This window comes from Chiloscyllium punctatum, chromosome 9 (assembly GCF_047496795.1).
Source record: "Chiloscyllium punctatum isolate Juve2018m chromosome 9, sChiPun1.3, whole genome shotgun sequence".
NCBI classification, from domain to species: Eukaryota; Metazoa; Chordata; class Chondrichthyes; order Orectolobiformes; family Hemiscylliidae; genus Chiloscyllium; species Chiloscyllium punctatum.
In genome coordinates, this window is record NC_092747.1 from 30414773 (window position 1) to 30433002 (window position 18230).

At 40.1% G+C, this 18230-nt stretch overlaps 1 protein-coding gene across 1 annotated transcript in view; it reads right to left on the reverse strand.

The window, feature by feature from the left end:
* Nucleotides 1-4751: 4751 nt before the first annotated feature.
* Nucleotides 4752-18230, reverse strand: part of LOC140481260 (FRAS1-related extracellular matrix protein 2-like) — a 234766-nt gene continuing 221287 nt past the window's right edge. The window contains exons 19-24 of the mRNA XM_072577166.1: nucleotides 17718-17845; nucleotides 16320-16454; nucleotides 12490-12616; nucleotides 11340-11527; nucleotides 10868-11014; nucleotides 4752-7426 (exon numbers count right to left, since the gene is read on the reverse strand). Of these exons, the coding sequence (XP_072433267.1) occupies nucleotides 6926-7426; nucleotides 10868-11014; nucleotides 11340-11527; nucleotides 12490-12616; nucleotides 16320-16454; nucleotides 17718-17845 (1226 nt within the window). The 3' untranslated portion in view covers nucleotides 4752-6925. The remainder of the gene's footprint in view (nucleotides 7427-10867; nucleotides 11015-11339; nucleotides 11528-12489; nucleotides 12617-16319; nucleotides 16455-17717; nucleotides 17846-18230) is intronic.

Here is an 18230-nt window from a genome sequence, read left to right on the forward strand (position 1 = left end):
CCCCAGCAGTGAACTGGCAGGCTCTAGAAAAACATCACAAGATGTGTAAGGAACTGATGTATTCAAAACTAAAATGATTGGTTAAAGAAAGATCAAGACAGTCCTCATCTCTCATGGGTCACATGAGGAGCTGACCAACAACTGCTGGAAGAAAACCATCTTTCCAAATTATGGAGGATTGAATCAATGTGATGGAGTGACTGTATAGTACATGTCAACGTACTGAGACATGGAAAACTTAGAGTTAATTGAGGAATATGATCAAACCTTACCCAGTGGGCAGCACTGATGGATCAGGAGAGAAGGGCAAAAAATGCCTCTTGGAATCAGAAGCCTGGAGAAAAGAACATGTTTATTTGATGCTATACCTTTTGCAGATAGAATTTAAAATTCAGATTACTCAGTCACATTTGTTTCTTTCCATAAAAGTAGAGGATACAGTGGAGAATTAATTTTTTTCTGAATAACTTAGATCAATTCATATTGCAAGATTTCGAAAAGATAGGTCAGAGGTTTTCGACAATGAACAAAGTCTGACCTAAATATAGTTAATGGACAATGGGATCTTTCATAGAAATTTAGACATTTGTGCCAATCAATTAGAAATTTTGAAAAGTGTCATTGACCAGAAATTATTCTTGTTAAATGGTTTCTTTGTAAATGTCTAGAGTACTTTCCAATTTGACTCTTCTATTTCCTCTAAATTCATAGGGACGAAATTACCATGATATATAACAACAAACCACAGAGCTCTTTTGTCTGTTGCAGCTTTATGACTGTCACAGGATTGGAGCTTGCACAGCTAAGTACTTAGCCACTGTTGTTTCAGAGGTAACCAAGGTCAGGAAACAGAGCTGCCAGCATATTTGACGTTCTGAAATAAAAGCAAAGTATTGCAAACGATGGAAACCTAAACTAAAAGCAAAACATTGGAAAAACTCAGAGGAGCTGGCAGCATCTGCACAGACAGGAACAGTGTCTGTAATTCAAGTCTTATATACTTCAAAGAAGACATGTCAGACTTGAAACATTTACTTTTGTTTTACTCTCCACAGATGCTGCCAGACCTACTGATTTTCTCCAGCACTTTCTCTTTTTACTTATTGAGATTCTGTTCTATGTCGGGTGTCAGTTTAGATGTTCATTAAGAAGCTCATTTAACAAGGAGATGGCTTCTGGGTCTCTGCATTATGCAAACTATGCTTCGTGAGTCCATGACAATTACTGTCCAGCTGTCTGCCTGGATTGACTTTAAATAACCCCTCATTATGTTTCAGGAACTCTTAACCATTCACAAAAAGAATACTTGAAAATACTTAACTGGCTGCAAAATAGAAGCCATGCAATGATGTGTGTGAGGCTCACAGACAAGTCATTGTGTTTTAAATATTACTTTCACAAGGTAATTATAGGTGTAAAAAAAATTCAGCCTGTCTTAGCTTATCCAGAAATAACCTTCAGCATTTGATTATTTGTTATAATTGCTGCATTTTCATCCTCCTACTTTTCTCTGAAATCTGAACTGTATATTGATCATTCTTTACTTGAGACGAAATACTTTAAATCAGTCAAAAAGATTCATTTTACCTTTTTTAACCTCATGTCATTCCATTCTCTTTCTTTAGTTGAATCAATGTAAAATTTTACTATGTCTGTTTTTCGCTTAACAATTTAAATCTGGTCAAAATCACTTCAATCTTCATTTGCAATAACTGGAGTAGTACATATGAGCAGAAATTGAAGAGAGATAAGCTTATTTCAAATGGTATATTTGGGGTCGGCTGTGTAGCTATCAAACAGTGTGGAGCTGGACTGCATGCTTGGCCAGTGCTGCTGGTCCACCATGTGCTAAGTAGTGAGGAGGATAGCCTGTGACTACAGGACAATACAGACTGTATGGTCAGATGGGCTGAACAGTGACAAGTGCATTTTAATCCAGAAAAGTGTGAGGTGGTGCATTTTACAAGGACTAAAAAGCCAAGGGAGTACACATTGAATGATAGAACCCTAGGAAGTACAAAGAATCAGAGGGACCCTGATGTGCATGTCCACAGATCCTTGGAGGCAGAAGGACAGGCAGATAAAGTGATTAAGAAAACATATGGGATACTTGCCTTTATTAGACCGCACATTAAAACGTAGATTCAAAGCGGGGTCCTCACTCCTAAAGTGCATTGTCTAACATGAGTTATCACCTCTTGCACATTGATAAAATCTTTAATTGTCTAGGGACAAAGACTTGAAAGGAATCCGGATTTTGCATTTTAATCAGCAGTCTACCTCCTAACCGATTAAAGAATTCAACAATGACAGCTTGTTTTAAAGTTGTTAACTTTTTGCCTATAAGTACTATATTTTATACCTCTCTATCATACTGCAACTGAGGAAGGAATGGAGCTCCAAAAGCTTGCAATATCAAATAAACCTGTTGGACTATAACCTGGTGTCATTTGAGTTTTGACCTTTATTAGTCAAGGTATTGAATAGGCGAGGAGACTAGGACCCGTGGACACAGCCTTAGAATTAGAGGGGGTCATTTCAGAACAGAAATGTGGAGATATTTCTTCAGCCAGAGAGTGGTGGGCCTGTGGAATTCATTGCCACGGAAGCCGGGACGCTAAATGTCTTCAAGGCCGAGATTGATAGGTTCTTGTTGTCTAGAGGAATTAAGGGCTACGGGGAGAATGCTGGTAAGTGGAGCTGAAATGCGCATCAGCCATGATTGAATGGCGGAGTGGACTCGATGGGCCGAATGGCCTTACTTCCACTCCTATGTCTTATGGTCTTATGAACTATAGTGTAGAAGAGATTCACCAGGATGTTGCCGGGGCTGGAGCAACTTAGCTAAGAAGAGAGATTTGATAGGCTATAGCTGCTTTCCTTCGAACAGAGAAAAAATTCTAATTGAGGTGTACAAAGTTCTAAGGGGCATAGACAGGGTAGATAGGAAAACATTTTACTCAAAGGACTGTTGATATCTAGAAGTGACTGCCTGAAAAAGTGGGAGAGGTGGGTTCTATCAAAAAATATTTAGATGAGCATTTGAAATGCCATAGCATATAAGACTAAAGGCCAAGTGCCTGAAAATGGGAGTAGAATAGATGGACATTTGATGACTGGCGTGGACACAATGTGCTGAAATGCATCTTTTCATGCTGTAAAAATTTTCTGACTCGCCCTTTGTGACAATATGAGTGCCTTGCCATAAGGCAATTAAACATTATTTTGCTTGGGTTGCAAACTCCGGATGAATGCATTCCTAGAAATACCTTCATATCCTGCTCCTTCTTCATGCTCCCTCAACTGGTCACCCAAGACAGCCATCCTTGCAGGACAACACATTCCAATATCGATTGGAACTTTGAACAAATTTTTTCGCACTCAATCAAGCGTTTCTCGAGTGCCAGTCAATTAGCCTTTCTTTTTAATTTTCTTTGTCATCGGAGTGGAAACATTAATTTTTATTCAACGTATGTTGTGAAATTTGAAAGGGTTCAGAAAGGATTTATGAAGATGTTTGCAGGGGTGGAAGATTTGAGCTATAGGGAGAGGCTGAATAGGCTGGGGCTGTTTTCCCTGGAGCATCAGAGGCTGAGGGGTGACCTTATAGAGGTTTGTAAAATCATGAGGGGCATGGATAGGATAAATAGACAAGGTCTTTCCCCTGGGGAGGGGGAGACCAGAACTGGATGGCATAGCTCTAGGGTGAGAGGGAAAAAAATTCAAAATGGACCTCAGTGGCATTTTCAGGCAGAGGGTGGTACGTGTGCAGAATGAGTTGTCAGAGGAAGTGGTGGGGGTTGGTACAATTACAACACTTAAAAGACATCTGGATAGGTATAGGAAGGGTTCAGAGGGATATGGGCCAAGTGCTGGCAAATGGGACAAGATTAGGTCAGGATAACTGGCCGGCATGGACGAGTTCGACCAAAGGGTCTGCTTCCATGCTGTACATCTCTATGACACATCAGTGTCAAGAAGAATAATTGTCAAACCCTGGAAACTCTTCACTAATCCTAAAGGGTCGGCTTTGCAGCTAAAAATTAACCAAGTGAACTTACGTCCTCATCTCCAAGTTGCTCTTCAAAAGCTCACCTCCAAAAAGGCATCCATTTTGGCACCAGGAGATGAATAACAAAAAGCAAAGGGATTTGTTGCTTTCTTTAGCCAAATGAGTTGTTACTTACAAACTGACAATAAGAAAATCATGAGCCAGGAATTCTTCATGTCTACTCCTTCACTGAAAGTGCTGTGTTAACTCCACTGCAGTGAGCATTCAACTGCATTTCCAACCAAATTGTAGTAGAGTAGGTATAGGTCTGAGGAAATTCCAGCCAAACATAGATGGCAGTGTTAAGAATTTAATACATAGGGATTATTATCTTGACTAAGTTCACTCATGAGAAAAGTGATCATTAAGTTTGTGTCAGGACTTGCGTTCATTGTATATTCAATAAATCAATACTACATGTGGAATTGGCAAGGCCAAACAAAGGGTCTGTTAATAACTTCTCCTTTCAACACTCTTGCAAGGGTGAACAGGAACAAGCTTACTGGGAGTACATTAAAGCAAGTTCCATACTTCCTTTGTAATTGGCACTACAATGGTGACTTTTGACTTTTGATAATCTTCCTTTGAATGACATAGTTAAAATAGACCTTATAAGCACTGAAATTCCAGTTTACAAGAACTCAATACATAGAAAACAAAAAGGAAATGTAGCATGGACTGAGGAAAAAATAGAACATGCTCTTGTAAAATCAACTTTATTTATTACAAGTAGGAGAAAGAATATTTTATTTGAATGCAATATGACACATTCCTAAAAAAGAAAGGAAGGGTTAAAATTATAATTTTTAGCTGCCGCTTTTTACATTATTCCTCAAAATGATTTTTGCCAACTTTATACTTGCTGATGTGTTACAAATAGTTACAATATGCAGCCAATAAGTTTAATACTGACTACTTCCCAGGAAAGCAAAATTAAATAATCTTGCTTTAAATATCAGTGTCCCACAATGGAATAATTGGATTTGCAAACAAATTTCCAAACACAACAGACAAGAGATGTTGCTAAGAGTGCAGCAAAATGTGTAGAATAACCAAATTACCCTTTTATGCTTAATGGATAAATTCTATTTCCATAGAATGCATGGTTTTCCTACTTCAAATGAGAGTTGGTATCATACATAAAGAATTACAATGACAGATTTAAAACCTTACTTAAAACAAAATGAAATGAACTAATGGTGCATAACAAGGCAGAAATAAAAAAAGTCAAGTGAACAGTGAATTATTTCAGGATTTTCTATAGTTTATACATAAAGCACCTACAGTGTTCATATAGTCCACTGTTACAATCAGTTGAGTATTTTGAAGCATTTTTGTCGTAAAATTTGTCGCTACACATTCTATAATGAAATAACCATGACTACACTGCAGGCACACACAAAACTAAGTAGCCAGTATGCTGTTGTCAATAGGATCTCAATAAAATATAACACTTTGTACGTGAACTTCATATTACATCCACTCAAAGTGTAAAGAAAAACAGTTTAAATCTAGATCCAAGGGGGATTGTTTCTGGAGAGATGATTTGAGATTTAAAACATGAAAATAAAGTACTGGTAGTTATAGATGAATTAGTGGTGACAGAACTAAATTGAAGTGATGAATTAACTGAAACAGAAAATATCAAATACCACTCGCTTCATTGTGATTTTTTTTTCCTATGACATGATAGTATCACTGCACTAAGTAGTCAGAACGACAACATTGTATGAAGCCACACACAATTACCGAAGACCTAATTATTAGGTCTACTCTTGCATCAGTGCAGAGATTACCTGGCCTTGGTCTACAGTTATTCCGTAGATCAGAGCAGACCTAGTGAGGAAGTCTTACAGAAGTTAACTTCACTTGCCATTATGGAAACAAAAAGTGATTTGGTGACTTTTTTTTAATTTTAAGGAAGGCACATCCTTGGCCACCAAGGACAGTTACAACAAGTCCGCTAAACATTTACGCACCCACCATCTGCTATTCCCTCATGCAGCACAAGGTAACACTTAGTGACAGCAGTACACATGCAGTAAATATACTTTTTTGCTGATCAGAGCATAACGTGACACATGAAATGAATAAACTGAACCTGCCCAAGAATTTTAAATAAAGATACAAAACAAGAAAGCACCATGTGGATAACTTACAGACCACAGGGTGTGCAAGCTAAAGCACCTCAGTATTCCCAAATGAACAAAACAATCTCTAGGTGATTTTTTTTTGTATTTATAAAGGTTTATCAGGAGATGCAAAGATTATAAGGCACTTCCCTCGGAACTATTTTGCTATTCCATGACTGGTTAGTCTTCCAGTGCATTTGTCTGCGCTGCAATATTCTTCTACAAAATGCTGACTTACTCATTTACAAGCTAGAAACAAACAGAACATAAAAAAATTGATTTATTGAGTCTTCTAACTACTGCACCTCCAGTCTTTACATCATCTACATAAGTTAATAAATCTCCTTTACAATAGGAAAGGACTAATAGCACCTTTAGATACAGTCGTCTTTTAATCCTGATCAGGGAAAGCAATTTAAAAAATAGTGGATTCCCCTCACACATAACCCTTGGCTGCCCCACCCCTCCTCCCCTGACATATGTGATGCAGTCTGTGCAGTGCCTCTCGATGGACAGTGCATTTTAGGTCACTTGCTGAATTCTGTGCAAAGATGACAATTGAGACCCATGACCTAATTTCTATGAATGTGATGTTGCATGGGTTCCAAAACCAAACATTCAAGTACAGCTGGAGTCAAGTGACTACAGTAATTGGATAAATAACATTCTGGTCTTTGTAATAAGGCACAGTTCAAGTCCTCTGAGGCACTCTGGAGTTGGCTGAGTTAGAACTTGATGTTGATCAAACCTCAGAACTGTCGCTGTGATAATTCTGTGCAGTCATGGTCTGGACTCTGGATGATTTCTTGTATGCTCCCTTATCTGATTGTTTTCTGCGCTTCAACAGGATGACAATGATAATGACGACACAAATAGCGAGGATTAAAGCTGCAAAGCCTCCAATAATGGGAACGTTGCCAATTTTGTCACCTCGGTCATTTGGTGATCTAGCAACAGCTCCTTCAGGGTAGATCTCTTCCTCGACAACCTTTTTCTTGTTGCTGCGGTCCAAGGCAATATGCTGAATGTTGGTTCCTCTGTTGTTCTCGATGCCAATGTCCTCAGCCAGTAGAGGAGCTTCTTTAACTGATCGTCGCTGGCGTGAATGCCCAATGGAGCTCACATTTCCAGAATGTGAAAGAATATGATATTCCACACTTCTCTTTCCAATGCCTCTGCTAGCGGTGTCCCTAGAGCGCACGGTGTAAATGGCATGAATATACCACTCACGACCAGCAGCAACCTACAGATGAAATATAACATGATGATTCAGACTTCAGTGCAGCAATCTAAGCATTTAAAAATACAGATCAAATAAAGATGCCATTAACCATTTTATTTCACATCAGAGAACATAATTTTAAAATAGATTTATCTTTTACAATAGAATAGGCTGTTAAAGGAAGCCAGAGAGGAAATAGTGGATGTTGTGATGAACATTTTTCAATGAGGTAGCAGAGGTGGGATGTCTGCAAATGTTGTATCATGATTCAAAAAGAATGCAAGGGATAGGCCAAATAATTATAGACTCATCGGTCTAACCTCAGTGGTGGGCAAATTGCTTGAAATCACTAGGAAGAAGTGAGGACTGCAGATGCTGGAGATCAAAGTCAAGTGTGTGGTGCTGGAAAAGCACAGCATGTCAGGCAGCATCTGAGGATTCCTCATGAAGGGTTTTTGCCTGAAACATGGATACTCTTGTTTCTCAGATGCTGCCTGACCAGCTGTGCTTTTCTAGCACCACACTCTCGACTTGAAATCACTACGTAGAGATAGAATTAGCTGTCACTTAGAAAGGCACGCATTAAGCGTCATGACTTTGTTAAGGGAAAGCCATATCTTACTAATGTGATTGAATTGTTTGAGCAAAAAAACCCAAAAAAAGCGATGAAGTGAGTGTAGTGGCTGCGGCCCACATGGGTTTAGTAAGGCATTTGACAGAGTCCCACATGACAAACTTGTCAGAAATAGCAAAACCTAAGGAATACAGGGGAATCTGATGAATTGGGTCCAGTAACAGCAAACAATGTGTAACAGTCGACAGTGTTTTTGCAAATGGAAACTGGTTTCCAGTAATTTTCTGTGGGGTTTAATATTAGGTTCTTGCTATTTATGATATATAAGGATCATTGGACCAATAGATGTCGAAACATTCAGCCCATCAAGTTTGCTGGACTGTTTAACAAAATCATAGTGATCTGTTGACCATCAACTCGTTTCCTGCCTTTTCACTGGATGCAATGCTGGAACTATATCAGACACTGGTTTAGGCTACAGCTGGAATTGTGTGGACAGTTTGGTCACCAAAGTACAGAAAGGACATATTGCTCAAGACAGAATACAGACAAGACTTACAAGAAAGTGGCCAGGGCTTGAGAATTGCAGCCATATGGAAAGATTGAATAGGCTAACATTACCCTCCTTTGTTCTAAGGTAAGCAAACAGTCACTTAATTGAGGTGTATAAAATAATGAGGGGCTTGGATAGGATGGAAATTAATGCAACTGCTTCCCTCCTGGAGAGGTCAAAGGGGGCACAGGTTTAGATAAGAGGAGACATGAGAAAATGTGTCTTTACCCAAAGGGTGCCTGGAACTCACAGTTTGGTTTGTGGTTAAGGCAAATCCCTCAAAACATTTGAAGGAACCTGATCTGTACCTGAAGCACTGTAAATTAGAAGGCCACAGATCAGGTGTTGGAAAGCGGTCAGTGGGATGGGTGGCTAGTATATTCAGAGACCTTTAGTGGCTAGTAACTCAGACTCGAACAGAAACACCAACAAATTGATGAACCTGCCATTGTATTTTCCAAAGGGCTTTCTCAACAACTGTCTGTCTATGGATATTACAGTGCACAAAGACATTTAAGGTTGACAATTCAGGTTGCAATTTAAACATTAACTAATTAAAATTCAAACATACTCCACTGTGACAATCTACTACGAACATAAACCATTGTCATGTGAAGGATGCTTCGGTGGAAAATTTATTATAAATGCCTAAAAAGTACACCAATGAATTCCCCGCAGAAAATAAACACTTTTGGAGGTGTCGGGCACTAGCATTAGTAAATTAATTACCATTGCTTTGTTTGACCACTGAATGGATTGAGTACATTAAATGAAGCCCAGAAAAAAAGTTTGGTTAAAGATAATTTTTTTCGCTGGGTCTAATAAAAGCGATCAGAAATAATTGAAAGTTTAGCTAGCTACTGACAAAGTAGTTACATTGGTAATTAGCAAAGTAATAGGATTCATTATTCAGAACAAGGTTGTACAGTATTTAAAAGAAAATCTCCTAATAAGAGGGAGCTGATGTATCTCAAAAAATGCCTCAGAACACAATTAGGCCATTATGTATATGCCCAGTTCTGTGCAAGAACAACACACCTCGCCCCATTCTCCCACCTTTTCCCTGTGGACCCCAAAATCCTTTTCTCTTCAGATAATGAATCTACTCAGTTTTGAAGGCCTTGGCTGAATTCGCATCAACAGGACCCCCCTCCCCCCTCCCCCTGCAGTGTGTTTTGTATGATTTTGTTATTCTTAATGGGGTGTGTGCCACTGGCTAGGTCTGCACTTACTGCTCATCCCTACTGCCCTTAAAAAACTGGTAGTGAGCTCCCTTCTTGAACTGATACAGTCCATTCACTGGAGCTGATCTTTCGGGAGGGAATGCCAGGATTTCGATCCAGTGACATTGAAGGGATGGTAATATATTTGAAATCAGGATAGTGAGTGGCCTGGAGGGGAACTTGCAGATGATAGTGTTCCTATGTTGCTGTTTCTCTTGTCCTTCTGGATGGAAATAGTTATGGGTTTGGAAAGTTCTGTCTAAGGAACTTTGGTAAATTTCTGCATTACATCATGTAGATGGTACACACTGCTGCTACTAAGCATTGGTGATGGAGAGTGTGAATGTTTTTGGATGTGGTGCCAATAAAGTGAGCTGCTTTGTCCAGGATGGTGTCAAGCTTCTTAAGTGTTGTTGAAACTACACTCATTTCGACAAACGGGATGTCAGGAGGTGAATTACTTACAGTAGGATTGCTAGCATCTGAATTGTGTTTGTAGTCGCAGTAGTTTTATATGCAGTTCAGTTTCTGATCAATGGTAACGTCCCCAGGATGTTAATAAGGGGGGTGATTCAGTGATTGTAATGTCACTGAATGTCATGGGGCAAGGCTTTGGTTCTCTCTTGCTGGAGATGGTCATTACCTGGAACCTGTCTGGTGCGAATGTTACTCTGTGGAGTTACCTGAAGGTTTACTTTGTGTTATTGTGTTGTGTGAATGCCAGCTCTCTAACTGAGCTGGCAGCTCTTGGGACAGACTGCCACCCTTAATAGGGGAAGCAGCCCTGGTTCTAGTCACTTAATAGGCTGCCACCAAAAATATCCAGATCGGACATTCTCTGCCTACAGAAGTGGGGTCATCCCCTGCTTTTGGCCCCTGCTGGTGATGTAATTGTTGCTTCCTCAGCAAAAGTCAACTAATAGCTTTTAGACATAAAATATGTCTCAGTCCTAAAAATACCAAAAGTGATGAAACAATGATGCCACAATATCTGATTTGTTGTAACTGCACCTGATAATCCTTGTGCTGATAGCACAGCATGTGCCTTCCAGCCAGCAAGTCAAGAAAGGTACTGTTTGTGTAAATAAAGGCAACAAACATGAGTTTCCTACCTGGAAGAGTGGGGAGGAGTCAATTCGAAAGCCATCAGATCCAGGCTGTCTGGAAAGTGGAATTGCTTCAGTGTCATCTATTGCAAGTTTAGCATTGAATGCGACATTTCCAAAATACGGATCCTGTGTCTCAGGCTGAGCCTTATCCTGTTCAGAAAAGTAAAAGTTAAAGTACATCACTGAAAATAAAAATACTCAAGCCACATTTGAGGAGGTTGATAATTTGTATTAAAGGCAGCCCAGAGAACTGTTTCCAACAATAAAACAATGGTTTCCAAGCAGAGCAATAGCAATGATGTTTAACAGATTAGCAGTAAAGGCACCTTAGTTAACATGCATAAATTCACCTTTTCTCTCTCAACATTTTACTCAGCAATCTTCTTCTTACTCCTCCCAGAAAATTCATAGCTGTATTCTACTGGGCACACTTACAATGAGGAGCATTTTGAGCCATCTGAAATAATTGACTTACCAGGATTTTGAACCTGTATAAGAGAGAAGATGAGTCGGCCAGGCAGCCATATTCACTGTTTATTGGGTTGTACTTGGGCACATAACCATCAGCTCCTGTACACAGAAACACCTTCTCAATACTACAATGGAAAGAGTCTCCCAGGTTCTGCACAGGATCCACCATCACACGTCCATAGACAACTGATCCTGCGGGGAAAATAAATTTCAGTTAGGAATCTGATGAAACTTTGTATCGTATTACCAAACTATTTCCCTTCCCAGAAAAGTACTCTTTTGCTATTTAGGTATGCATATCATTCCACTTCCTGTGAAATTTCCTAATGAGCAAATCACCTCATTTTCAGGCCTCTATCTATCTAAAGCAGCAATTAATTACCGCAAATGCTGTAGGGGCATGCTCTGACCTTCCCTAGCTTCATCTTGACACCACACTTTGTTTCACAATAGTGTGTACTGCTGAATAATTAGACAGGAGACAGATTCCATAGGACAATACAGCACATCATAATGCTGGTAATTTGTTTCTCAGGTAAACTAGGGACAGTGTTTCCAGTGGAACAGTCTTCCAAAACATTCTTGTTGTTGGAAGGACTCTCAACAGCATAAAAGTGCAAAACTGTTGCAAATTATTATATATTATGTCACTGGGATGACACCAGCGACCATATATCTTTATACAAATTTCACAGCAGATTCACTGCTCTTGTGAACTGATTCTGGTAGATATCAGAATTGGCAACTGGCACTTGTCAGGGCTCACTTGGCTTGATCTCATTGAGGGGTCTAGAGAAGAGCACCTGATTTATGTAAGATGGGCAGATATGCTTTCTGTCCTGTCCCCATTGGCTAACTGCACTTTCTATACAGAAAATTTGACGCTTAACCACTAATGGAATGGGGGTTGAGAGAGAGAGAGCGAGCCAGTGTGGGGACAGGGAGAGAATGTTTGGGAAGAGGGATTGTCAAGGCTTCTCTCTGGAGTCCTCGCACAGCAATACAAGCTGTCCTCAAATTTCAAGAGAAACAACTGCTGCCTTTGAATGGATTTCAGGATGCCCAGCCTTTTAGGTTGTGTATGAGGACTTGATTACTAAACAGCATGTTTCTTTTCTCTGTCAAGAAACCAGTAAATGGCCAGACTTCCATACCTTCAGTGAAAGCGACATCACTGCCTTCTCCAAATCCCATAGAGCCGTCTGACAGCCAGAGACCCTTTCTATTTAACAGGAACATTTGAGTATTCAGGCTGAACTCAGCAGCAACTGGATCACTCACCTGGAAGCAGCAGATAAAGTCAATAAGTCAAATCATAGTTTGCAACAATAATGATGGATGAATTCCAAACTTGATGGAAATGGAAAGAGTACTTTGATTCATGCCCATAATAGATACCAATAGCTCTACAGCACATGTATATTAGCTGTTCAATTGCTCATTAACCGCCTTGCACAAACCCCACCTCGGATGTAGTATGGATGGAAAACTCAAGGTACAAGAACAACAAGGTAACTGAATTAGCTGCACAAAGACTGATATACCATCACTAAGTCAAATTTTATTTATTTATCTGGGCACTGTGCTGTGGCCAGCCAGCTTAGAGTCAATCCCCTGAACTGAGGAGATTCTAATCTCCTGTTAATATTGGTCAGCCAGGGCTTTTCTAATTGGCTCAGGTTAACAACCCCAATCAAGGATCTCATAGTCAACCAGATCCACCTGGTTCCAACCACTACAGTAACCAAAGGATCTGATGTAAGCCATGTACTCCTGCTGCATTCAGTCGTGAATGATGCTGCAGGGTGAAGCACTAACAAAAGGAGGAGGTTTCACACATATCCTCATCCTGAACGACTGGGGAGCCTAACACATCAGCGCAAACGACAAAGCTGAATGCTACTATCTTTAGCCAAAAGTACCTGTCCAGTTCAGTCTTATCCTGAGGAACCCACCCCCACTCCAACTCTTCAAACAAGTTGATTCAGTTCACATGAAATTGCTGAAAGCACTGGATACCACCCTGATAACAATGGAGTAGCTGTGTCACAAGCCAAGCTGTTCGAGTACAGTTACAATCCTGGCAATTAACCGATCATTGTGAAAAATCACCCAGGTACATCATGCCCACAAAATACAGGCCAAATCCCAACACATCAGCCTCCAAAGACAGTGCCAACAAGCTTTAACCTGTCCACTGAAACTAAGCTTGGATTATGCCTGGGCCACTTAGCTCTTGACCTCATTACACATTAATTCCGTCGTAGACAAACAAGATGTGAACTTGAGAGGTGAGGTGAGTGTAACTGCCCTTGACATCAAAGCATCTTTAGGATTAAGCAGCATCAAACAGCCAAGGCAACACCGAAGTCAATGGAATTGGGGGAAAACTCTCTAATGTTAGAGTCACTCCTAAATGAAAAAAAGATGGTTGTTGGAAGTCAATCATCTCAGTCCCAGGACATCTCTACAAGAGTTCCTACTGCTAGATTGGTATCAACAAATAATTTGAAGGCTCTTGTGCATAGTGGTGGTGAGCAAGGAGGCCTGAGTTCAAATCCCACCTGTTCAGAGGTGTGTCATTGCACATGAATAGGTTGATTAAAAATATGAATTAATGAATAATTTTGACACCAAGTATTACAAAGTCAAAAAGTATATATAGCCCTTTAAGACAGAAAGTGCTTTTCTGAGCTGAGTGATTTTTGACATCACGTGTGTCTGTGACTAGCTGACTGCAGCATCGAGTGCTGAGAATTGATAATATGTAACTGTTGGCTTGGGGTTGTGTTTTAATGTTAAGGTAACCAGCTTTGAATTTAACCAATTAATTTAAATTATGACCAGGATACCAAAAGAAAACAACTGAATCAGAATTGTGATTGTATTGACAACATCAGACCAATGAAAGAGTACAAGTCTTCGGGATGCAAAAAGTGCATTTTGAAAATTGAAGAGAGCTAACCAATCGAACCGGAGAGCACGCCATTTGAAAGGGGCTCTCAAAAAGAAATCTCTGAGAAGGCACAATCACCTCTCTTGGCAAAAACAATGAAAAGTAAGAAGATGACACATGGAGAAGACAGCGATTTGGAAGCCCAGAAGGAAGAGAGCATAAGAGGCTGTATGGACCTAGGGAGGTTAAGTTGATTTAACGTTTTATAATTGTGTTACGGGAGCAGCATTTTATAGAGTTGGGGTTAGATAGTGATTAGTTAAGAAGAAAAAGGGGGCTCGGTTTTGTTACTAGTTTTTGATTAATGCTCACTGTTACGAGTTAGAAAAATAAATCTTTTTATTCTTTGAACAGTGGAAATCAAAGGTTCTTTTTTACTCACTCACACTTCTAGCTGATTACAGGTGAGGCAAGCTTATCTGGTGTTTTAGTTTTAATTAGCAGAGGGGTTTGACCTCCTGTTGTAACACCAAGCAACAGAAAGAAATAACTATCAAAAGCTACTGAGGTAGGCTCTCTAAAGGTGGAGGAGAGATATTTAGAGAGAACTCCAGAACTTCGTGTGAAGTTTCTATGCATTTGCAATTCTTACCCCTGCTCATCATGTTATATAAGCTCTCTGTACATTGCTAACTACAAGGTAGATTTGCTAATATCAACCTCTTTCATGCCAGGGATCTACACGGCTTACTTTGTCTTGTGCAGGACAGGAAAACCATTTGGTCGGCTCATGAGATGAGACTCTTGTTTTAAATAAGATATAGGTTATTGCATGATAGCAATTATGTACAAGTTACACTGATTTGTCAGACATTATTAGAGACGATGTAGATCTTAGTCCTTTGAGATTCTCGGTGTTACCCACCAAGCCCAAATGATGGTAGTGCTTCAGGTGCTCCTCAGTATTAACCTTTTCGGATCTTTACTGCCTTGCATAACTGCCAATAATGGAGCAAATAAAACTGCAAAATTCCAGAATTAGAGGAGTCCCGAGACCTTAAAAACTTGTAAGACTGGAGGAGGTTCTGGAGATAGAATCGACAAACAAGTATGGATAAGCTGGACTTCTGGCTGATGTAACCTGCATGTGGTATGGTCAGAAAGGCACCAGATGCAAAATAAAAAACACAGAAAGTGTCCAGAAATGTGTGATAAAAACCATGGAGAAGGAAAGGGCAGATACATGGTTTATGTTCTTGAAAGTCATGAATTTAAAACATATAGGGATCAGGCAGGAAGTGGACCTGGTGGAACCATTATTATTTCTTGAATTTCATTTATGAGATTCTTATGATTTTGGAGCCAAGTGGATGGAGTGGGAAATCTGACATCACCACAGTGAAGCCCAGGCAGTGTGAGTAATGAAGAGTAATGAATTTCCCACCCATACTAATTTCCTCATCCTCAAATGAACAAATGAAGAAGGAACAAAGTTAGGCTAATTGGCCTGCCAAGCCTGGTATGCCATTCAACAAAATCATAGTTGATTTGATTTTAACCCTAACTCTACACACCTAGATCCCGATAATTTTTTATCCCCTTGGTAATCAAGAACCTAAACACCTCAGAGATGCCTCCTTATCTTTTTCTTTAATGGGCAGTCACTTACTTTTAAATTATTCCCCCTAGTTCTAGGTTTTCCCACAAGAAGAAACATCCTTTTGACATTCGTCCATTCAAGTCCCCTCAGAAACTTGTATGTATCGATTAAGACACTTCTGACTCTTCTGAACTCCTGGGAATACAGGTTTGTCTGGCCTCTCTTCATCGGCAATCTGCCCATTCCAGGCATAAGTCTAGAAAACCTTCACTGAACTGCTACAGGAACAATAATGTACATAGTACTCCAGATGTGGTCTCACCAGTGCACCAACATGGAAATGATATGCATTTCAGTGAGAAAGTTCCCTGAATTGCAGTGTTGCTACTTTCATCACACGAATATTGCCTTCCCACGCAACTGAGAGGAATGGGGGAGTTCACAGGCAAGGAAGAGAGGCTCATTTGAGTTTTTTAATAATCTCATACCTGCTGAAACCTGATGTCAAGGTCAAAGGTTATTGGCTCCCTTGGATTGCACACGATTGGGATGGTATACTCCTGGCTCGGAGCAGAGACGCAAGGAATAAGCTTCACAGTATACGTTCCTGAGTAATCACGGACCTAGGACAAGCAAGAGATTAACTGAAACCAGAGAAAATATACCCAGATCACATCAGGTAATTAATCCTATATTTATAAATAATTACCTCAACACAGAATATCATATCTTTCTGGATTTTTGACAGATTATGGTGACCTTTTACATGTCTTTTAAAATTTGATTTCATGGTTAGTGATCATACTAATAGCCTATTCAATCCTTCCTCATTGCTGAGACCCACCAGCCCTGACAGCGCCCTGATCAATCACCTCTGCACCCTGTCAGTTACAATCACATCCTTCCAATAATGTGGTGACCAGAACTATACACACATTATGTCAGGTGTGGCCTATCCAGTGTTTCACACAGTTCCATAATAATCTCCTTGCTCTTGTATTCTGTGCATTGTTTACTAAGGACGAGTATCCCATATATTTTTGAAACTGCTTTATCTACTGCCCTGATGTTGATTAAGACACCAGGAAAAAAAAATGCTGTGTTCTCTAAATAATGCCATGGGTCCTTTTATTTCTACCTGGACGACTGTTAGAGGAAACGAGAGTTTGTGTTTAACAGTCCACTTGAAAGATGCTACCCCTGGTAACGCAGCATTCAAAACTGGGCAGTGAAAGCATAACCGATGTGGTCAAGTTCTTGAGCTGAATTTTATGGGGTTACTCATTCTTTGCCCTCCCCCACTGACGAACACATCAGGGGTGGTGGAAGGAAACCCTGCTCATTGGAGCATCAAGCACCTTGCAGCTGTTTAACAGCTAATTCATTGATTTTCTCCAGCATGGATGCAGGTCAATTGGCCCATCAAGTCCACACCAACCCTCCAAACAGCATCCCACCAAGAACCACCCTCTTACCCTATGCCTGTAACCCTGCATTCGCCATAGCCAATCCATCTAACCTGTACATCTGTGGGAGGAAACCGGAGCATCTGGAGGAAACCCACACAGATACAGGGAGAATCAAACTCGGGTCCGAAGCGCTATTAAGGAGCAGTGCTAACCATTGAGCTATTATGCCGCCCTCTTAACAGACTCCTAACAGGCACACCTTTCCTGAAACGTGGTGCTAAAGAATGATGATAACACTCCAGTTGAGGCCAAACCAATACTCCAGACAAGCTTATTACAAACTACCCATTCCTGCATCTCCCACTGAACAGGTCATATTTAAGAATCCTGATTTTCATCTGATCTTGCTAAGTCATAAAATACTGTGATCAACTGGTTCATCAATAATTCCTCTCAGTTTAAATTGATAAAACTTACAGCAAAATCTGAAGTGAAACTCCACTGTTGCTCAGGATGATTGTACGTTGGCTCAGTCCGCACTAAACTGAGGGTAAAGGTCAATCCTGGATGATCAGCTGACATAACCATGGAGCTCAGTGGTGATGCTGGAAAGGACAGATGATTTTAGGGCATCTCAAAAACACTATTATAAGCAGTCAAATAGCTACAAGTCTATCAACATTTATTGTGAACATTAATATCTCGAACTGACAGCTCAAACCTATCATAACGTCATGTGGTGAACACTGAGGTGTGCTGATGTGAAGGTGAATTCAGTCAATGGTGTAAACCTTTTGTGCCTCTCCATATCAACAGACTCCTGTTATTTGACTAACATCCTCATTGTTCAACTTAGGCACATGATCAGTTGAACAACCCTGTAGTACAAGTTACAGTTACACGTATGCACATGGAACAGTATTTAAAATCACAGAATACTAAAACCCAAAAGGAAACATTCAGTGAACCTATCTAGGCTTTTCAGAGAAC